This window comes from Anabrus simplex, chromosome 7 (genome assembly GCF_040414725.1).
Source record: "Anabrus simplex isolate iqAnaSimp1 chromosome 7, ASM4041472v1, whole genome shotgun sequence".
In the NCBI taxonomy this organism is placed as follows: Eukaryota; Metazoa; Arthropoda; class Insecta; order Orthoptera; family Tettigoniidae; genus Anabrus; species Anabrus simplex.
In genome coordinates, this window is record NC_090271.1 from 92725716 (window position 1) to 92749872 (window position 24157).

Consider the following 24157-nt stretch of genomic DNA (forward strand, 5'->3'; position numbering starts at 1 on the left):
CTAATGGTGAATTTTCTGTAGTTGTTAATTCCACTACGTCTTTTTCATTTTCTTTAAATCAGTTGAGTTTTGTTTTGCGGCTACAGAAGAAGTCAAAGATTTGTTTGGTTAATCTATTAGAGTTCATTCTGAGAAGATGGCCATAAAAATGTATCCTTTTTTTCCATAGTATCTGCGAGTTTTTCGATTTTCTTGTAGAATCTTTCATTCTTCGTATATATTATCTTATTATCCTGAAATTTTGGTCCTATGATCTTTCTTAAAATTTTCCTTTCTTTTAGCTCAGGTTTCTCCATCTGGCCTTTGAAATATGTATCAGAATATACAAATAATAATCTGTATCAATAAAATCTAAAGTACATTTTTTGTTGTGTTCTTGAGTCCCATCTTCCAAATTTCTCCTCATTTTAACAATTTCTTTGTACAACCTTCCTGGAACAGAACAGGTTTCATTCTTTGCACTTCCTTTCCCATCAAATTTTTGTTTATGCCCGATTTGAGTCTCGCAGGATATTTAACACCTACCTGACCTTTTTAGGTGCGGGAAGCCCTGCTTCGACGTCACAGACATCAACATGAGCGACGCAAGGAGAATAATACCAACATGTCACGTCTGCCCATAATCCGGTCACTGGCCGAGATTGGACGGAACCATTCCTCCTCTAAGAGTGAGTATCTTTCTTTAGATCCTATTCATGGTTGGAGGAGAATGGCTTTTCCTGTGTTATCATGATGTATGAATGCTTCTTCTCTCATTACAGGAGGAAATACAAGCTGAATGGTACTATAAACTGTTTTAAGGTTAATTCTTAACTGCATGTTAGTTTACCAGGTTAGAGGAGAACAGTGCATCTTCATCTCACTTGTGCTTGGGGTACTTCACTGCTTATTTGCCTGGTGCTCTTGGAACTTGCTTCACTGATAAAGAGACTCTAATTAGAATATTATAGTTTAACTGTTTTCTTGGCTGTTGTGGATTATGCGGAGAGTTTACACAGAGAGGAAACTTGTAACTGTCCACTCATTCATCACATGGGGTTAATAAAGCCATCTATCGAATGCATTGTTTCCTATGCAGAATCCCATTCTGTTGGATATGAACGTCGGAGTGGAAATTTCCACTGTTCGGTTCAACTCTATTCCAGCAAGTGGGAGCTAGGACTGACCTTGAAACATGTTGAGTAAAACATGCTGCGGCTTCACTCAAATACAAAAATAGGTATTTTGAATATTACACACTTTAGCTATCGGAACAGAAAAAAAGAAGGCTTACGTTGTTAGACAATCAGAGTTTTAAGATGGTCACATTTGGCGGGAAAATATCTAGTCATATATTTTGGGTAAACACAGTACATACTCAGAGCAACAATGGTCATACAATATTGTATAGAGTCTGCGACAATTAAAACATAGGAAGACTGCTTTACTAGATATGTCGACTTGATTATCATTAGTTCTAGATAGCTGATGTTGCATTCGAGGAACATAACAGCTAACGTGTGATCATTTTGACAACCATCTTATGTGGCATATAGACTCAGGTTTTAAATTAGTTCCTTAGTTAACAGAAACAGTCCATCCTTTTTTAACTTTAGACCCCAAACAGCCTCTGCCTGAAGTTTAAAACGGACAGCCTTGGAACAGTGGCTACAAAAATTTTGCGTCATTCCCTTCCACTTAAGACTGTGTGACTGTCATGAACATTTGCTTCATGCCCGGCAAGTTGCATATTCTCAGGTGTTGTGTCGCTCTTGGCATCATTAGTTTGGAGTGGAGTTCTTTGCACAAACTCGTGATGATTCATGAAATTTTTCTTTTGTAACTGAACTTTTGCATGTTAATCACATAACTGTTCACAAAAATTATATTCAGCATGTCAAGGAAGATTCAGAGCAGCTATCTCCTTGTCTTCCTGGTGCAAGTCATCTGATTGATTATGTGGTCTTATGTGTCCACAGCACTCCTTACCGAGTTCTGAAAATCATGCGTTTAATTACCTAGGTTGATGGCATGTAACTCTAGTAAGACCCCAACTAGAGTATGGTGCCAGTGTATGGGACTCTCACTAGGATTACTTGATTCGAGAACTGGAAAAAATTCCAAAGAAAAGCAGTTCGATTTGTTCTGGGTGATTTTTGAAAAGAGAGTAGTGTTAAAAAAATGTTGCAAAGTTTGGGCGGCGAAGACTTGAGAGTAAGGAGATGAACTGTTCTACCAAGTGGTATATATACATATATTTTTTTGCTATTGGCTTTACGTCGCACCGACACGAATATGTTTTATGGCGACGATGGGACAAGAAAGGGAAAGAAGCGGCCGTGGCCTTAATTAAGGTAGAGCCCCAGCATTTGCCTGGTGTGAAAATGGGAAACCACGGAAAACCATCTTCAAGGCTGCCAACAGTGGGGTTCGAACCTACTATCTCCCGAATACTGGATACTGGCCGCACTTAAGCGACTGCCGCTATCGACCTTGGTAGTGGTATATTCCGAGCTGTCAGTGGAGAGATGGCATGGAATGACATTAGTAGACGATTAAGTTTGAGTGGGTTTTCAAAAGAAGGAAAGATCACAATATGAAGGTAAAGTTAGAATTCAAGAAGAGAAATTGGGGTAATAATAATAATAATAATAATAATAATAATAATAATAATCATATGGCCTCAGCTACCGTGTGCAGACATTTCGATTTGACGCCACCTGGCTGTCTGCTCGTCAATTTCGACGTTCCGTTTTACTCCAGGTCCGCTAGATGGTAGACAGAGTAAACCGGATCTCTCTTGGGCGTCTATGGCTGAGATTTAATTAATTTTGTTGGGCAAATACCAAATGTATCACCAGAGATCTTTTACATTCCGACATCGTACGACATGGAGTGTCGAATGGACTTTATTCCACCCTTCAAAAATCCGACTACCTCTGCCGGATTTGAACCCGCTATCTTGGGATTCGGAGGCCGACACTCCACCACGGATCCACAGAGGCAGCTATTGGGGTAAATATTCCTTTGTAGGAAGAGGAATTAGGGATTGGAATAATTTACCAAAGATGATGTTCGATAAATTTTCAAATTCTTTGAAATTTTTTAAGAAAAGACCAGGTAAACAACATATAGGAAACCTTCGATCTGGGCAACTGCCCTAATGCAAATCACTGGTGATTGATGATTGACTGAAAAAAAGAAAAAAGAAAAAGAAAGAGAATTTGTTAACTTGAGAGTCAAAATATAAGTAATGCAGTCTCGACATTTGAGGAGAATAATGCATTATACTTCCAATAAAGCTATAGAAAGGAGTATGCAGTGCAAATAACTCTCTTACTACACAACAGTTAAAGACCTATGGTGGAACCATCAAAGTCCAAGGATGGTTTAAGGTCCTGGCCAAACTGCTAAAGTGCCAAAAAATAGTGGTGGGGCAACAGGTTTTGAGGAAGCATTAGCTTGTAGGGTGAGAGAAATAGGCATGCCAACATATGTCTGAACTGAAAATATAGTTTCATCTATGATAAAATAGCTTTTAGATAGGTATAAAAGGAAGAAAAAGCAATTTTAGTTCTTCAATTGGAAGCTCAGTGCAGTGTTCCAGGTGCACCCTTTTGCTATTTTGGATGCTGCTTGCACTTGTATGCTACAGCCACATCAAGCTGTTTGACCTGCCATCTAGTGACTTGGCATCCAGTCTGTTACTGTTATCATTATTTCACAGACTGAATCCAATTAAAATGGCTTTTTAAAACTTGTGTTTGTCTGCTGGCGTTGCACAGCACAGTGATCTGATTTGCTGTCTTGAGAATCCTTTCTTCTAGGTTCCCTTCTTTTCATAGAGAATTGACAGGAGAATATGTCATCTCATCCCATGACAGTAAAGGCACTAATTATTTTCTGTCTTTCTTACTTTTTTTCATCATATTTTATTTTTCAGGCCCTGTTTGTATCAAGAATTTATATCTCAGTGGTTTAGGTTGGCTGTGTGCTAAATAATTTTCTCTCTAATGTTGACTTCAGTGTTCTCTCTTATCTAGGTTGGCATCAATACAGTTGATATAGATTTTGATTCCCATAGGGAATGTGAAATATTTGTCCTGAATGAGTAAATTTATAATACCAATATAAATGGTCTGTTATTGGACATTATAAATTATCCAACTAACTCATTCCTGGTTGCCAGCGTTTTGCTGTCGTGTGCTAGGTTGGGCTCATCAGTTGGTACCTAGCACACCTACCAAGACGCTGGCCAGTGCATACCGTGGAGGCCACTGCATAGGCTATTTGGAGCCACCGGCAGTGCCAATGCACTATGAGAGACTTTGTCTCTTTACCAAAAATTGATGCCTACTTGGCTATCAGATGATATCGATTTTGATTCCTATAGGGAAAATTTATAATGTCCAATAACGGACTATTTATATTGGTATTATCGATACAGTTTCCATCAGCGATCTTAAGCACTGTGTACTCCAACCCCTAGCTGCCCAGCTAACATTTTTATTTTCAGTCTGCAAATTCCTTTATTGCCATGTATACTCATAATTACAAAGCCATGGGCAAGTGATTTGACCCCAGTCTACTGTAGCCATGGTGGTGGCTATCTTTAATATGATTTCACTCAAATATTCATAAATTCACTCCAAGAGCTCACAATATTATCCTAATAATAAATTTGTAATGATTTTTCCCTAAAGGCATTCACTGATGAATTGAGAGTTGATCTGGGTGTATGATGATATAAGAGCCAGTTAGGAAGAAAGAGCAGTGGAGTCATATTATTGCAAACATATACAAGTGCTGAACAACCTGCATAAGCAAAAACATTTCAGGGAGAAGAAGAAGATATTATACAGGTGCAATGGTGGTCAGTGCAGAAGTACAACTCCTTGTAGTTCTATGTTAGCCTGACCAGGACTCCAAATATTGCAAAATTAGTGAAAGAGAAAGGGCCGGGGATCTCAACAAAGTGTTGAGCTTGAGCAGCGAGGGTGTGTTTCTCTAAAGTGTACAGTGTGAATGTGAGAGTTAGAGGTTTGGTCCTGCTGATAAATAATTTGAAAAAAATAATTCAATATCTTGCACCAACGTCGTTTTATCAGCTGCTGAAGACAGCCAATCAGATCAGTTCGTGGGCAAATTCAAATGGGCTTTGCACAACACTGTTTACTAAATCTGTACGCTTGAGAGTACCAGTTGAGGAATAAATCTTTCCCAGGGGAGGGATTTGAACACAGCACGCCAAAGCAAGTACGCTACGGTGACACTGGCTGAAACCCACGGTGTGTTTGTGTTTGATACTGATTTCTCAGCATGGCTCTGAAGCCGGTCTTGAATCCCACACAGATTTAGCAACACTGTCTTGCAAAGGCCATTCCATTTTGCTCTCAAAGTGATCTGATTGACTAACTTCAGCAGCTGATGAAATGAAAACAGTGCGAGATACTGAATTATTTCTTTCAAATTATTCACAAGCATGACCAACCCTGTAATGCTGATATACCTGGTTCACGTTGTTTCTGACCACCTTTGCATTCTGTACTACTATTATTGTGTACAAAATTCTTAAGTTTAAGAAAAAAGTTGCCTGTTTTCACGTTTCCACCTAGAAAAAAATGTAGCAGTACTGGTTTTCCTCATTCAGATCTCAACTGTTCAGTGATAAATCTATAGCGGCTGCTTCATACCAGAGCACTTTGGATATGATCATCAGCCTCACATGCATATGAGTAGGGCCGAATATTTATGACATGTCATATTTTTTTCCTTAAATTATTTTCATGGAAAATACAACTTAAGCATGATTTTATCTATGGTGACAAAAATTATGCAATTTTTGGCTCTCTCAACAATTTGTGTCATTTTCCAGTAATTTTTCATATTAAAATCATATTTCCCAATGAATTTTCATGTTTTCATCATATTTTTATCTTTTTATTCAATTTTCGCATACCTACTTTCAGTTGTCTCAAAGATGGATTTTTCACATCTCTTAATTCTTGTCTGTAATTTCTTACATTGTCTTTCTTAGAAATAACATATATATTTATGTGAATTAGGGGGGTATACTCTATAAACAGAGACAGATGCATATAAAGCGACAGAATAGTGAGCCTCAGTTGAACTCTATAATGATTTGACGTCTTTCACATATGGCCCAATAACATGCTGCAAATGTTGAGCGTCTTTTTCCCGTTACGAGTCAATGTTGTGTGAAAATAGATCATCGTTCCTATTTGAAAACTTTAAAATATATGCAATTTGCTATTGTAATTTTTTCTGATCGTCCATCACAGAGTTACCTTTGGGATAAGTAATTAAATAAATAAAAAAATATAATAACAAAATTAATATTATTAGTTATTTATTATTATTATTATTGTTATTATTATTGTTGTTGTTGTTGTTATTATTGTTATTATTATTATTATTATTATTATTATTATTATTATTATTATTATTATTATTATTATTATTATTATTATTATTATTATTATTATTATTATTGAATGTTCTAGATTTTAAAAGTATATTTTCAATATAATGTTAATTTAAACAGTGGCAAAATGTTGAAGATTTTGAGAAATGTGACCAAAAATTTTTTAATTCATATTTATTGTCATATTTTAATAAATTTTTAAGTCATAAATGGATGCATATTTCTAAACTTTTTAGGTCATAAACATCTGGGCCCTACACGTGAGAATGTTTTTGCAGTTTGCTACCGTAAGAATAAATTTATGACAAAGCAAAATATTTTGTTGCATAGATTTTACCACAGTTGCAGTTTTATTTTCATTATTGTCATTCTCACTGTTGTGGATTGAAATTTCTAGTCAGTTGAGTATATTCATACTGCCACCGTACCATACCAGACACACTCTGTAAGGGCATAGGTGCCATTCAGTTGAAGCTTATCAGCCCTTACTCTCCCTGTGGAGCAGGGAGAAGATTTGCTTGAAAGTATGACATCTTGGAGCTCGGAATGTGCTGGTCACTGATCTACAGTCCTTATTACAAATAACATTGTATATTTATACGTACCAAGCTGTTTGGAAATAATGAAAAACATTCTGAGATGATAGTTTTTTGCCATTTGCATAGTGCTTGCGAGAGACAAGCTTTCAGTGCTGGCGACCGGGCAAGTGACAATCTCTGTCATAGATAAAACAATGCCCCTGTATTACTCAATGCGAGCATAAAATTATGCCCCTTCTGCTTAAGAGAGGACAAAAGAGATTTTCTTTACACAAAACAAAGGGAAATTTTTCCTATATTGTGCAGTTTGGTATATCTTGTAGCTATTTCAAATCCACTCCTATATGATCTTCACTTCAGTCGCCATACTTGAGACTTTCAAATTGGCCCGTGCTCTCTGGAACAAACTGCCAAGTAGGTTATGAAGTAATTTGCAAACTAACCTGTCCTGTTCTTTGATGGAGGTTACCCTTGATGTGTGGACGATTTCAGCAGTGTCCTTTATCATGTTTTGTAAACCTTGAATGATCTATTGGAGTTATTTATAAGAAAAATGAGAGCTTCTCCTATAAGATTATTCAAGGCCATTGAAGGTGAATGTCAACCAGTTACAAGTGGTCATGTGGTGGAATAAATCCATTTTATCCTTGAAGTTTTCACATTGTAAATGATGTGGTTTAATACCTCGTTCCCATTCATTCCAAGAAACAATTTCATATGGGAGAGTGACGTACCTAAATATTCATTCCTTCTGAAGATTCTAGTTTTATAAATCCTTTGACCTAGCAGTAGGCATATCATCCTCCCTCTACCTTTGAAGAGCAATATACCAGTAGTAAAAGGTGAAAAGCAATATTCAGCACCTAGCTCTCAATTCAGTCACATTTCTGAGAATTGTTAACTGTGTGGTTTTGAAAGAATGCCACTTTTAGTTATTAATGTGATGGTTTGCAGTGGTGTCTGGTGAGTTATTAATTGAATTCAATTTTTATTTATTGTCTGTAGTACTATAGGACTTTACAGTTCTCAGACAACATCAAGCTATACCCTATACGGAATACAACAATAAACATATATTCTAATTTATATACAAATGAAAACCACACATTCTGATTTACCTGTTAAGAGATCTTTTAATAACTTTTGAAACATTTATCATTCAGATACAGGACACAACACTGTTAAACCTTCAGAAAATTGACCTCTATAGTTGAGCATGTTAAGGCACTAGGAGTACAATTTTTAAAAAATATTGGCAAGTTGGCCATGCGGTTAGGGGCGCGCAGCTGTGAGCTTGCATCCGGGAGATAGTGGGTTCAAACCCCACTGTCGGCAGCCCTGAAGATGGTTTTCCGTGGTTTCCCATTTTCACACGAGGCAAATGCTGGGGCTGTACCTTAATTAAGGCCATGGCCGCTTCGTTCCCATTCCTAGGCCTTTCCTATTCCATTGTCGCCATAAGACCTATCTATGTCGGTGCGACGTAAAACAAATAGCAAAAAAAAAAAAAAAAAAGTTGAATGGTTTCAATATAGACTATGATTACTTTTTCCTACACAAATCCACTAACAAGTCGTACCTTATCTATGCTTTATTCTCTCTCCTGCATACCATCTCAATCAATTTGCAAGGTTTAGTTCAAAGTTGCTGCTAGGTTTTCTGGCAACAGTGCATAGTGGGTGGGCTAATGAGCTTGGTATCTACCTAAATGTCAAGATCTGCCTACTAAGTCAGTCTGTCATCTAGCTGTTAACTTATGTGGCTTCCAGTATCTGTTTCATGATCTTCACTCTCCATAGCTATTCTAGAAAGCTAAGAAGAAAGTAGGAGCTGTGCTGACACCTTCGTTTGATGAGAGTCGATACTACTACACTTACAGTAACATAATCACAACATTGTATATGACCCAGTAGGAAGGAAGTAGCAGGAATCCTCCTCTCTCGACTGAAAAACATGCAATGATGTACTCCTTTTGGATAAAAGTCGGTCATTAGGTGAATTATGTCCTCAGTAATAAAGGAATATAACTTGCTGTCCTCAGCTGTAAAAGAGAATCCTTCCCTTCAGTCATTTAAGAAAAATTGAGACATTCTTACATCTTCAGAAATGAGTGGATAGCTTCTTAATTGATATGCATGTTTAGATTCAGGTTCAGGTTAAAAAATATAATTGGACATCACTTCGTTATATTACAATACATTTATTTCATCTGATTGGGATACATTTTTATGTAAATAATTAAACTAAGTTGGCCATTTCCAATGTTGGAAACAAACTTCACATTGGATAAAAGTTATTTATTCTTACTTATACATTCTTTTACATGCATATAACATTAATTCTTTAAAAAAAAATTGAAATCTTGTAAAGACTGTACAAATAAGAGAAGAAATAAATTATCCAGAGATGAGGAATCTAGTAATGTCCCAAAAATGCTAGTTGCTTTATCACACTTAACTCAGGCCTGTCACAAAATTCCAGGATGGATCATTGTAGAAAAATTGGGCTGATGATCTCTAAAGGCTATTAATGCCCCTTAAATTGAATTATTGCCTACTCATCTAAGCACATAGTGCAGATTATTATATTAATAATAAATTAGTTTTCTGGTATTTCTGATGTGAGTTGTTAATCTCTACATCATTGTAGATTCATGAGCTGGACAATGTTTTTGGAAAATTTCAAATAGATTCCTGTTTGAAAACTGACCTCTAGATTGTTTAATAGCTGAGTTATAACCTTCCTATTTAACAGTTTGACTTGAATTTCATTTCTGGACTGTTAAGTGTTTCTTGTTCTTTAACATACAGGAAGAAATTGTTCAACATTGTCTTCTTAGGGGTCATTGACAAACACATTGGTCTTCCTTAATGAGCACGATTTCCTACTTTGGACAAAGGTACTATTTTTTCAGGACTGTCTTAGATTTTTTGATGAAGTGAAGGAAATTTGTATTTCTTTCCTCTGAAATTAGTTACCATAAATATTATTATACACAGAGTTGGGAAGTAATTTAGTACAAGTAATCAGATTACTTGTAACTATTACATAGTAATTTTCACTTGTAATTGTTACTTTTCACAAAAAGTAATTTTTACTTGTAATTTACTTCCTGAAATAAAATTGGAGGCATTACATTCTGGTAATTGTTACTTTTCAGTAATTGATATATGTCATATGGAAGCAGAAATGGGGAAAGAAAAATAGTTGACTTTTTCAGTTCTACTACAGCAGAACCAGTAGCTTCTCCAGTTCTGGATGATGCTCATCTTACCTCTCCAGTACTTCCAAATGTACAATACTTCTCCCAGCAATGTTCTTAAAATTAAACACAGGTATTCCTTCAAGTGGCTCGGTAGGGCATCCTTTCAGTAATGCAAAGATCTACTTTCCCTCAAAGAGGTCAAGGCTTAGTGATGAGAATTTTTAGAATCAATTATTTTATTTGTAAAATAAATAGCAAATTATTTGAAATGATTCAAGTTGTTAACTAAAATAAATAACATGATGTGAAAAGGTCATTTCAAAAGTTTCAAGCTATCGTGTTTAGTCTCGCCTAGTGATGATAGCCACTTAATGTCTCTATGCTAAAAATAATCATCTCTTTTTCTTGCAAATTTTTGTATTATTTCAGGCCTGTGCAAAAAAAAAAAAAAAGAAAAAAACACTCAGTAGATTTTATTAAGACTTTTATAATCTTGACCATTTTTATAGGGCGATTGATCCATATTGATAAAATACTATAATCCACATTATATGGGTCTGCATAGTCAATACTTATTTGTGACAACAAATTTTTATGTACATTTTATTTAGTTCAGAACATGTTTAAGATTCTATTCTAATTCCTTCATCAGCCTTCTTACAATATACTCTTAGCATATTAAAAGTTTTCATTTCATTGCTATTACATGTTTCCTAAAAATAATTGAAATATATGACTTGTAAAATATTGGTTACAAGTACACTGTTAAAATATTATATTACATGTGCTTGCCATTAGATACAATTGTCATGTTACGAGATAAAAGTTTGCTACCGGAACCTTACTTATCCACTATTTTAAAATTGTTAAATAGTCTATCACTTCTTTATTGCACAGTCCCTGGTTCTGTTCTTGTATCGCTCCGTTGAAATGTTCTTCTCTTGGTGTACTAATATCTAAGGCAAATTCATATTATTTACATTTCCCATAATTAGTCAGCCAGGCTTCCCACCAATCTGCAATCAGAAATCAATTCACTAAATTATTAATACTGACGTACCTTACCGAAACACTATGTGATGGCGGACACCAATGTGTTAAAGAGTATTGACTAGGCGGACCCACATAACAGAGATTATTTTTAAGACTAGTATTCTATAAAGTAAATGTAATTTTACAAATTACTTATTGAAAAGGTAATTTATAATTGTAACTGAGTAATATTTCTCAGGTAACAGTAATCCAGCCCAGTTACTTTTTTCATGTACTCATCCCAGCACTGATTTACATAGAACTTTATTTGCAGGTTTATTTTATTGAACATAATATCTGTTTTCTCTAAACCCTGACCATTAGCAATACTCTTAACTGTTTACTCGTAATTAATTTTTTAGGTACCAGTAGTCAAAAACTAGTGTTTCATTAATTTATTTTACATCTTATATCCTGATATTTAATTTTGTTTACAGTGTCTTGGTTGTCTTTTGGATTGTGGACAGTTTGTACCATACCTAGGAAACAACAATGTAAAGATATTTTTTTTAAATACAACATACAGTGTTTATTTCTTCAAATGGCTACCTTATATTTACATGCTGATTTAAATGTCCCCAGCAGTATGCCAGAAGTTATTATTCAATTTTAAAAGAGAGCAAATTCGACATCAATGAGCCAAGACAAATGGTAGTCGAACATTTATACTTCACAGAAAAAAACACATAAATCTGCCGACTGAACAGAGATGAATTCAGTGGTGGCTGGCGCGTAAGGTCACAGGGTCACGTGCCCTCCCAATAAATGTTAATTTTTACTTCTCAACGCATTAAATACAAGAGGATATAGGTTTTATGCTCATACGGAAGGTGACTGTTACTTCTAAACTCTGAAATCTGGCTTCGGGATAGAGCATATATATCAGCTCTGTCACAACCCCCATTTGGCCGTACAAGAGACGTGTAAAACATATTGTCTCTAAATGTTGCCACTGGGTACGTTTCTTGGGGAAGAGGCCTGCTGTAATTAGTAAGCCTCGGTCACAAAGAAACTGGGACCAAGAAGGGTAGCAGGTAGTTCTCTGGAAAAATGAAAGTACATAGTTCACTGAATTGTATTTATGTGTTTTTAGAAACAATACTATGACCATAACAATGACTACTGTTCAAAGAGAAAGGTTTTTCTCTACATTAGATATGATAAAGATATTCCTGAGAAGTGCACTGACAGCTGAGAGGTAAAAATGCACAGGCTATGATCAAGAGATTTGCTACTGCTAAAGAATGAAGTGTACATCTAACATAGGAATTAATGATAAGATAAATTTAGGTGTGTTTTGGCATATTGTCTTTTATTGTTTATACTTGCATCTGTAAATATGTGTAAGTATTTTAGACTTACAGTATATTATCCATCTCTATATTTACACCATAACGTGTCCCACGGACACGAAACTTCACGAGCCGTCTCTGCCTGAATTGCTGCAGTGAACTGCCAATGAACGTATACCCATACTGATAGATATTGTAGGGAAAATGAGTTTAATCAAAATTAAATACAGTATTTAAAATGAATAGAGCACTACAGTGCAATGAGTGATTCTCAGTTTCTTTCTTGAAATTAATGCTTTATATTTTTCAAATTTCATTCTAATATTGTCCATAACTTGTAGCAAAGCAACACGTTTTGAGTGATCCCTTGTTTCATCTTGAGTGGTGTGTGGTTTATTTACATTAACTCAGGACTTTGGGTATGTCCAGAGGAAATAGCTAGTTGTTAGACTAGACAGTGTCTTCAATCTGAGTGCTTTGACAACATGGCTTGCAAAAAGTTTTTTTTTTTTTTTTTTTTTTTTTCCCCCCCACAAATAGTGTGTGCTCTGATGTGATCCTGTGTCAAACAAATTTTCTATCATCGTGTGTTGAGATATTCCAAATTATTCCAACATTTGTTTGGTAGCATACTGTGTTTATATTCATCATTAGGTTACTTTCTTCAAAATTCTTCTTCTGCTGTCATCACACAGTAATTATCTGTTTTGTTTTCCATATCGTGAATACTGAAACACTATCAGAAGTTCCGTGACCATGATAATCTTTATAGTCTACATCCATGTTTCCCTTCTATCTTGCCTTGCATTGTCACTTGTAACAGGCTGTATTTGGCATTTCTGAAGATGTGACTGAAAGAGGGTTAAGATTTAACACAATTTTCCAACATGACAGAGTACTTCCTTGTTGTTGACATGGCTTTCCCGTGGGATCTTTAACATCCCGTGATACAGCCACATTTCCACTTTAGCATTCATCATTCAATTCCAAAAAGCAGTATCAATGACACGCCAAGTTCTAAATGACAGGTCATGGTTGCAAACAAGTCCTACTTACATTAATCCTTCTGCACACTCATCAGCCACACAGTCTGAATCAATGCTGTTTGGAACCACCCACAGTGGGTAACAGATGCTTCTGAGATGCCATCCTTATTAACCTCAAGAAGACCTGCGTCACTTCTTATGCCGAGTTTGTTGTACTGAAAGATTTGGTCTCCAGCGAACCCATCATTGAGGACTTTGCCGTAATCCTGACAAGGAAATACCACCTTTGGTTTAAAAGAAGATTCCACCTTCCAATACTTAATTTATTAGCTAATCTATGAATTTTGCATGAGTTTAGCTTAATGTTTTATCATCTAATTATGATAGTACGTGTTTTGTTCCAATTTTACGGAACATCCTTCGCTAAGGAAAGCGTACATTATGAAAGTTGACATAAACAATTAAAACATTAAAAAGATGTACAATTTGGTTAAAAAGGTTTATGTACACTGATAAAATGTTGAGAAAGCACATAAAAAAGCACAGTGTTTGTATATCACAGGATATTTAGTATCGAGCTTGCTCATGAATGATGTAGTTAGTTACAGTTGCTGAATTTGTCTGGTATTTCTCATTGACTTAAGGTCTGGAATACTTCATTAAAAAACTAGGGTCAGAAATTTTTAAAAAATCTATTTGTTCGGGGCATCAACCTAGAAAGATCTTTTGCCCCTAGGGTCGGAAATAACTTTGCATAGCTGAATGCTTGCTTGCCAGAGATACGTGGGCCTCTTTAAGACTGTTTGTATGTTTTGAGAAGATGAATTGCTACGTGGGTTTCTTCTTTACATGGACAACATGATTTTACTGGTACTGAAGGAATTTCTTATAGTTGAATACGAATTGTGTTAGTCATGATGGATCTTGTGTGGGATGAGACTATGGCGACACTGCTGGTGAAAGTGGCAGGTCTTAAAGTAGAAGGGGCTAGGCTTGGTGTGGTACATAGTGAGTGACGATGGTTTTGAGGTTTGGTGGGTGCCAAAATATGATTGTGGGCTTGCTGGAAGAAGTTCACAGGTGTGGGATGAGAATTAAAGAATACTGAATGCTTGTTTTAAAATGTGATTGATTTTGTGGAGACCATGACATGTAGTTATGAAGGGTACTTGGTTAGGTTGCTTGGGAAGTCTGGAGATAGTGTTCATGGCTTGGAAAATCTGGTGGTCAACCAGTCAACCCCTGACAGTAAAGACCTAGCTTCCTCAGGATGTCATCGGAGGAGGCACAGACTTCAGGGATTGAACAACTTCAGTTGCACCAGATGGCAAGGCTGAATAGGGCCCTATGTCCTTTGTCTGAATTCTATCCGTGCTTGTTTACATGGTAAATCGCTTCTCTTCATCTGTTTACTGTATATGTATTTCACTCCTGTTAGTTTTCTTACCTGAGCATACATGCGAATAGGGTTAGATGAGATACATTGAAAATATAGGTCTTGATGACAGAACCAAGTACCATAAATACAACTCACATTAGATTTTTTACAGTATATACAAAAGAGACTGATGACTAGAGACCAGATGTTGGGCAAAATTCCTATGCTTTATTTTTAGACATATAATACAAACATTTTGGGGGTTGTATTCAACAAATATAATTTTGCATATGTTTGCTTATTTTAATGTATAAAACCTCTAGGTACCTATATGTTTTTATCCAAAATTACTCTGCATTGCATTGAAAAATGGTTAAAATGTACTTTTTAATTTCCAAAATTATGCACCATACTTTCACTACAAAAATGTGATTGCCCTGTTCTTGAAGTTGGGATTGCACAGTTAAATTCGAAGGGACAGTCAGGTGTCATTGACCTGTGATCCCTTTTAAAGAAAGAGGTACTCAGCATCTGCGCCTGTCCCTACTTATTGTCAGGAAATATGGAAGGAGTTTTAAATGCCTTATATTCTCAAGAATTTTGGCAAACAGAGGAAGAAATATGTTTCCCACATCCCTAATCAATGGGAGTCGGTGAACTGTGTGAAAAAATGCTGTATTTTGCAACCTGTAGAGGCTGAGAACTGCCTGTTGCCATTTCTTAATGGATACAGTACGTTCACATCAATCTCTTGGCACAGGCCAGAGTGAAATGTAGCTTCCACCAAAGTCTCAGTCTTAACATGGCTGTGACAATATGGAAGCTGTTGGGGAATGGATAGTGCTGAGTAATGACATTGAGTACGGCTAGTTCATCTGAATATTCTGAAAGGTCTTGCTTATAGGATCAGCTGGGCTGCAATAGCACTTTCTGGCCTGGTGAGTAAAGCAATGCAAAACTACCTCACTCCTCGTCTTGCCTAGTATGTCTCACTTTGGCACTGCCATCGGTTTTTGCAGTTTCGCTATAACCGCACAACCTTTGGTGGTGTTGAGGATCCAACCAACTTCTGGCCTGACAAGACAGACAGATCTGCACTGTAATATTTTTGTTCACAACACTCCACACTGCTAATCAGCATAGAAATCATAATACATAGTTCAGTATATCCCACCACATAGGGTTGATGTTAGAAAGGGTATCCAACTGTAAAACTGGACTAAGGTCTTCACATCGTACTGACCCCAAATAAATTTTAGAATGCCGTATCAAAGTAGGATGTTCAGCCAGACAAGAAGAAAGGAGATCCATGACCCATCAAAGAATTCAGTAGAAGGAAAAGATCTTGAAATGTGGAAGAGATAAAATTCTTAATGTTTACAAACAATGTTTACAGGATGGTCAAAAGAAACAGATTTTTTTGTTCACAAAATCTGAACGCCACAGACATATAATTGAGTAGTGAAATGAAAATCCACAGCCTGTTTCCAGTCAGGAATGGGATGAATGAAGCCCCCATCTTGCGGCGAGGATAGGAATTGTGCCGGCTGCTAAAGCCTGTTGCACTCCTCTGGCGCAATGATTAATGACTGATAGATGAAATGATATTGGAGAGTGTTGTTAGAATGAAAGATGACAGGGAAAACTGGAGTACCCGGAGAAAAACCTGTCCCGCCTCCGCTTTGTCCAGCACAAATCTCACATGGAGTGACCGGGATTTGAACCACGGAACCCAGCGATGACAGCCCAGCGTGCTGTCGCATAAGCCACGGAGGCTTATAATTGAGTAGTACTGTACTAATTTACACTCAAGTATAGTGCTCAGTTTTAATGCCAGTTTGGATTATGTACTTGATACGATTGATTGTTGCATCCAGCAAGAGAACAGCAGTAGAAACACACTCAACTCAAAATCCTGATCTCTCCCCCATATACTGGAGAAGGTAATCAGAATGCCTATGAATAAAGATATTTTGAAAGAGTAGTGATTATAAAATAACCAAATTATCAGTTTCTCAAAACAATAATGTGTGTTTGCTGGCAAGACGTAATATTCACAGTTTGCTATGTCTTCTGGTATAGGCTAGAACAAATATGTTACTTTCATTGAGCCTGCCTCACTCCCTCCTTGACTTTGACAAAATGAAAGTGACTGACGCATGAGCAATTGTAGTAATGCCATTCCTTATGCAGCCAGTACCTGTTATGAATTGTTGAAAATGCTGCTGATAGCATCAGTTAGTGCGTGCATTTCAGTGGGCTTGGCAGACTGATATACAAAAGAAACTTCTGATTTGGTGAGGAAAGCAATGGAAAACTGCCTCACTCCTAATTTCTCAAGTATGCCTCACACAGTCTCTGCCAGTAAAAGAGACGTTCTCTCTGTCCTTGCAAATTATGGAAATCGTCGAGTGTGATGCACCTAATTCCTTCGCAATGTTGACGTTTAATTCTCCTTTTATAATTGCTATTTAATGTGCGACTTTTCTTTGATATTAAATACGTTTCCTATGACAGCTGATGGCTTAACTGTTGAGGATCCAGCCAGCCTTTGGGATGACTACTTTAACTATACAAAACAATAACAAGAATGAAGTAAAACTATGAGTCTAGTTCCTCAGAGGCTTTCAGGTTTCATTGCTGGCCAGGCTGGGGATTTAAATTTTGTCTAATTACTATAACTCCTCTGGCTCTGGGACTGAGCATTGTTTTTATTGTTATTTACACACAACACTCCACACTGCTAATCAGAATAGAAATCGTAATACATACACAGTACAAAAAAATTAGGGGAACGTGTTTTTGAACGTACGCCATGCTCCTCAAAACAATACCTCATACCAACTAAACTTTTTTTCTTTACCGTTGAAGTATACAAAAGAAAATCGATGGATTCACATTCATTTTCAGAACACAAATGGAAATGTCCAAATAGGGGTTAAAACAAAGTTATAACAGTCCTCCAGGGTGGATTTTTATCACAGTTGGAGAGCCACCTACGGTGCGGTATCAGGTCCTATTCTTCAATGAGAGCCTTTTTGAGGTCTTGGAGAGTCTGTGGTAGAACAGAATGCCCACAAACAACTCTGTCAAGCCTATTCCACACATGTTCGATGGAATTAAGGTCGAGACTCGCTGCTGGTCATTCCATCTCTTGAATGTCCAGTTCTCGCAAGACAGCTCTGGTGATGCGCGCTACACGAGCCATGGCATTGTCGTGCGGGCCAACACCATATGCAGCAACCAACACATGCAGTATCTGCTTGATGTACCCTGCAGCGGTAAGATTACCACGGACGACAACAAGATCCATATGGCCATCAATACTGATGCCACCCCACACCATCACAGAGCCTTGTCCTAATCGGTTGCCTTCCTGGACAACATTTGGCATGTACTGCTCACCACGGCATCTCCATACACGTTGCCATCCATTACACTGTGTCAGGGGAAATCTGGACTCACCTGTGAACAACACAGGTCTCCATGTCTCCATTGGCAAAGTTGCCAGTTGACGTGGATACGAGCAAACAAAAGTTGAACTACGTGATGTTGCTGCGTTAAACTGGGCACTCAACCAGATGTCTGGGTCGTAAGGACACTTCTCTTAACCTGTTCCTTACTGTCTGGTCAGACACCATTTCTCCAGTGACCCTCCTGAGGTCTTGTCATCCTGTGGGGTTGTCGTGCATCCATGACTTTGTTCAACCCTAACTTGTGAACTGGCCTGTCTCATTGTATCAATTCCACAAGCAGTGAATAACTGGTGGAGAGACATTGAGATCCACAACAACACGACGAAAAGTCCATCCTTCCTGGATCAAAGTGATGGCCCTTGCGACTTGAACCTCGTTAAGATGTCTCATGGGATGTGCTGATTGAGGTACAATGTGCTCAAATGACCTCAGTAGTCTGTGTACCTCACGACAACACACAGACACAGCACTATTCACTTTGTTTTGAGGGGTCACCCAACAGTTTAATGCATGCCTACGCCTACAGATGGAGTATAACTTCGATTTGACATACCCGAGTAGCTAAGGTCTCAAGGTACAGTATGCTGTACGACCATTGGAACCCCTTCTACCAAATTAACGTTCACATACCAGATGTTACAAAACATGTTCCCCTAATTTTTTTTAACTGTGTAGTTCAGTACATCCGACCATATAGGGTTCATGTCAGAAATGGTATTCGTCTGTAAAACTGGACTGAAGTCTTCACATCGTACTGACCCCAAGTAAATTTTAGAATGCCGTATCAAAGGTGGATGTTCAGCCAGACAAGAAGAAAGGAGATCCATGACCCATCACAGAATCCATTATAAGAGGAAGATCTTGAAATGTGGAAGAGATAAAATTCTTAATGTTTACAAAGCTATTACTATTGCAACATCTCTCTTAGAAGACCAATTGAAGTTGAACAGAATAATGCAGTACTTTTTTTAAGTGTTTCAGTGCCACACTAACTTGGGTAGGTCTTTTGGCAATGGTAGGATTGTGGAAAGGGCTAGAAATGAAAAGGAAGTGGGCATGGCCTTAAAGTTTCAGCCTGAGCATTTGCCCGGTGTGAAAATGGGAGGTAATGGAAAACCATCTTCAGGGCTGTTGACAGTGTGGTTCAAAACCATTATCACCTGAATGCAAGCTCAGAGGTATGCCATGTAGTGAACTCTCTTGGTAACAGTGAGAGAGAGAGAGAGAGAAGCCTAGCAGAAGTGAAACACATTATTCTCTGGCATACTACTGGAGGCAAGTGGATCAGGATGTTTAAGAAGTAATATTTTCTTATCACCTTCTCTTGCAAAAGATGGAGCCTATCCTAGGAACATTTTGGAGATTTAGGCCATCAAGTTTGTACCTATTTTAATTAATATATTTTTCTGTTATATTTCTCTAAACATTACAGTATATGGATTGTAAACGTGTTTTTGGTGAGTCTACTCATATCCCAATTTTTTTTAATCTAGTAAGACTTGGAAATATTTCACTTGAGAGTTATGCATGCTTGTTGCCGTCAGATTTCCCACAGGAGACGAAGAGGTCACCGAAGCAAGTGTGCCGCAGCTCTAGCTGCCCTTCGTCTCAGACTGCCCTGCTCCAAGTGCAGGATAGTAAGGGTCCGTACCTTGCCGTTCCAGGTACAACTACAGATCACCCCCTGTAGTTGCTGGACTGTAGCCTACCACTAATACCATATTATCTTATTACTAATACAGTAGAACACAGCAACTGGCTTCCTAATGGTTTCTCTTATCTAAAAAAAACCCTCTAATATTATGCCAGCTAATTCACTTGGCAGTAGAAGTATGTATATGAAATTTTTAGCTAAAACCTCTGACATTACAATGATTTTTGCTCGTCTGTATTATATTTGTGGTTATTAACTCTTGAGATTACCAGTTCAATTATTTGTTGTACATATGTATTTAACTTATAAAGTTTCTGTCTTCAATCATGTCGTACTAAGCGAGTAGCTTATGAGAAATTATTTGACAGTTGGTCTCGATGAATGTTGAAATATGTCAGGCTGGGCATGTTAGATTTATATGATGTTCAGAAGTAGGTTGTGAATCTTAATTTTGATTTCCAGGTGAATGTGTGTCTCTATTTTCTTTATCTGTAATGTTTACAGGTCACATGGTAATTGATATATTTGTCATTTGTCCTTTCAATATAGGCTTAAACATCCCTGTTATTAAAATTGAGATGATTAATTAACTTCAAGTATAGTTATATATTTCAGTTTTTGTGTACTAACTGTTTCAGAAGTTACACTTAATTTCATGACATAAGAACTCTGCCCTCATACCGCTAGTGTAGAGTGACATGCTGGACTGTAGCCTACCACTAATACCATATTATCTTATTACTAATACAGTAGAACAGTACAGTAGATGGCGTGGAATGACATTAGTAGACAAATAGGTTTGAATGGCATTTATAAAAGTAGGAAAGATCACAATATGAAGATAAAGTTGGAATTCAAGAGGACAAACTGGGGCAAATATTCATTTATAGGAAGGGGAGTTACGGATTGGAATAACTTACCAAGGGAGATGTTCAATAAATTTCCAATTTCTTTGAAATCATTTCGGAAAAGGCTAGGAAAGCAACAGATAGGGAATCTGCCACCTGGGCGACTGCCCTAAATGCAGATCAGTATTGATTGATTGATGTTCTGTTAGCGAAGATGTTTCCAACTGTTGCCATGTTTACTACACTGGTCAGTGAAAAAGGAATTGGAAGCAAATAAACAGCAGCATACAGAGGCAGCTTGCGTTTAAGGAGATTTTATGAGCTAAGAGACATGTGTTCAACAATAGAGATGAGGCACTTTTCACCCTAACTGCTAGATGCACATCCACAGGCAATAGAACCTTTTAGGTTTAAAACCTTTATGATACCAAAGCGAAACCTGTTGATGGATTATCAATAAGTGGTACAATTTTGGCACAAGTAACAACATTTCTTCAGTATTTCATTCACGTTTGTTAAATAAAGATGCCTCATCTGAGAAGGTACTGCAAGAACAATCGCGCTATTTGAAGATGAACGAAGCATTCGTTATGCCACTAGAGGACTGTAATGCAAAGACATGTGGAAGCCAATCTGAGGTCAAGAAGATCTGTCACTGGTGTGTAGCTTACTCCCCAGCACAGAGCATCATTATAAGAAATTACACATAAAGACCAGAACTGGACTGTGGACCAGTGGTCAGTGTTGCTCTTCATAGATGAGTCACAATTTTGTCTCCAGTTACCTGACGGTAGAGGGAGAATACGGAGAAGAACTGGAGAGTGATGTTCACCCTGCAACATCTCCAAAAGGATGTTGGGTTTGGATTGGTATCAGCTCTAAGGTATGAAATGATCTTGTCATCATTGAAGGAGGCACTCTGAATGCACACTGATTGATTGAGGTGGTTTTAAGAGTGTGTAATCACCTTTGCTCCATTTATCAGTAAAAACAGATTGATGCATGACAGCACTTGCTCCCTGTCACTCATTGTGTATTGGAATTTCTTCATGATGTTGGGATACAAACCTGGAACTTGGCAACATCTGGTGCAAGCTACAGTCCCATTCTGGATGTGCTAGGAAAAAAAATGTTGACACCCTGAATGAAATGAGATCAGCACTATTGGATGAGTGGATGTACATCCCCCAGGAAACAATTCAGGACCTAACGGGTAGGATGCCATCGTGCATGGAGTGAGGAAAGTTGTTAGTGACAGGGACAGAATGTTCAGTTGCAAGATTGTGAATTGAGATAAGCCAAGTCCCTTTAAAACATAAAACAATGTAAAAGGAACTCAACACCAAACTTAGATGATAACAAAGTGCACAGGTAAAAAAATATAAAGTTTCTGGTAAATAAATACTTTTCTACAAACTTGAAATGATCCTTTTTTTGCTGGTTAGTGTATTTCTCTGTCTCTCTATCTAGTGGCTCCTTTTTGTTTTCCTTTCATCAAATTTAAAATTTTAATTATAATGTTATCGCACCATTCAAAGAAAAATAATACAAAAACAGCAGGTAGACTTCAGAGTAATAATGCAAAAATAAGGCACTAAGATTTTAAGTTATTTCTTATAATGCACAATCTAGGATACTAGAACAACAGTTGTTGAAGACCTACATGAAACAGGACCATTGCTCACAGAGACAAAAAGTTTACAGCCTTGATTTTTGAGGGTTCAGCTTGCTGTTTCTTTGTTGGTCCCTTTGCTAATTGGTGTTGCACGCTCATCAGATTAGGGCTTCTTGTTAAACAGGGTTCTCTGGTCATGAATCAAAGTGTCATGCATATCGGTCAATTCAGCATGTAGACATTATTATGAAGAATGATTAAAGGAAGAAACTAAGCATTTGGAAGTTTTGGAGCAAAGTGTGAAAAATATTACAATCCAGTTTCTCATTTCACCTGTTTGGAAAAGTATGACATTGGCTAAGGTAGTTGGATATGTACTTAATTTTCAGATCTACAGTACATTTGATCATAGCCATGATTACTCAGAGACATGTCTGCAAGCTATACTTTCTGAAAATGTACAGATCTAATTTACAATTTTGATAAAACATATTCACCTCATGAATATTATCAGGTTTTTGTAGGTAAGAAAAATAATTAAGGCTGTTACAAGTACAGGAAGTCCTGATCTAATGTGGCCCATGGGTGCATGACAAAAGAATGATATGCTGTCAGTCAGTCTAAGTCATTCAAGCATTTTAAAAAGGTGTGTGTATGTGTATTTTATTTAAAGTATGTGTTATAAACCTGAGTTTAGGATTATTTTATCATACACAATTCTTAAAACTGTATAGAATCTTGCTTATGAAATTCAAAGATGATTTGCTGAAAGATTTTCTGGCATAATGGTTTCAGCTATTGTAACAATGTGCCAAAGGTGTGTAAATTTCAGGAGATTAAAAGTGTTGCAAATTTGAAAAATCAAAAGATTTCCATCAGTTGTGTCTCACGAAAGTAAAGACATGGAACTGTTCCGATAATACAAGTCTGCCAGTGAATGGATATGCAGTCAAAGTGACTGCTAGAAGTTCTGCTGTATGCTCCTTTCTTGGGAGATCTTGTAACAGTAACTCTGCCACATGTTCTGCATTCCTTTCCATACAGAGAAGTTGACCTTAACAGTAGACACCATAAGGTTTGGGATATGAAAAGGTTTTAGGATGAAAGATTTCCTGGTGCGCGGACTGGCCCATGTTGGTGGTAATAACAGATTTATTTAATTGTATAGTATTCATACAGAATAGGTAAAAACCACAAAACTACACATTAAGGTCCACATTCTGCAGCCATCTGATAGCATTGGAGGTGAGACTGGAAAGATCATTAGAGCTTCCAGGTTAAGAACACAGACGGTAACACTGGATGAGGTGTTTGCTACTTTGCTCTTCCAGACGACAGTTGTGCACTGTTAAGCTGATCCAGCCCCACTTGTACCAGAAGCAGTTGCAGCAGCTGTGTCCAATCTTAAGCATGTTGAGGCAGCACTAAAACTTTCTTGGGCTTCTTTGTAGGATCTAAGGAGTGGTCACTTGATCTGAATGTTTTCATAGACCACTCATCCTTCCAGCTTTGATTTTAAACAAACCTATCTGCAATGAGAGTGATGCAGCATGGTGTACTCGATCAAACTTGTCATTGTAGATTTATTGATTTCATAGCTTTCAAACCATCAGAGGACAGACGGATTCATTTCAATAAACGCAGTTCTCTGCCTGTTGAAGATACCAAAAAAGGAAAGTCATTTATGAATGTGCCATTCTTTATTATG

General features: G+C 37.2%; 1 protein-coding gene across 11 annotated transcripts in view; it reads left to right on the forward strand.

Moving 5' to 3' along the window:
* The window catches only part of Ndae1 (Na[+]-driven anion exchanger 1), a 917075-nt gene that overhangs the window by 736575 nt on the left and 156343 nt on the right, over nt 1–24157 (forward strand). For 8 of the 11 annotated variants that reach the window (XM_068228594.1, XM_068228592.1, XM_068228596.1 and 5 more), the window contains 2 exons: nt 539–668; nt 19877–19996. In XM_068228594.1, the coding sequence (XP_068084695.1) occupies nt 539–668; nt 19877–19996 (250 nt within the window). The remainder of the gene's footprint in view (nt 1–538; nt 669–19876; nt 19997–24157) is intronic. The other 3 variants (XM_068228598.1, XM_068228599.1, XM_068228597.1) reach the window with 2 other exon arrangements.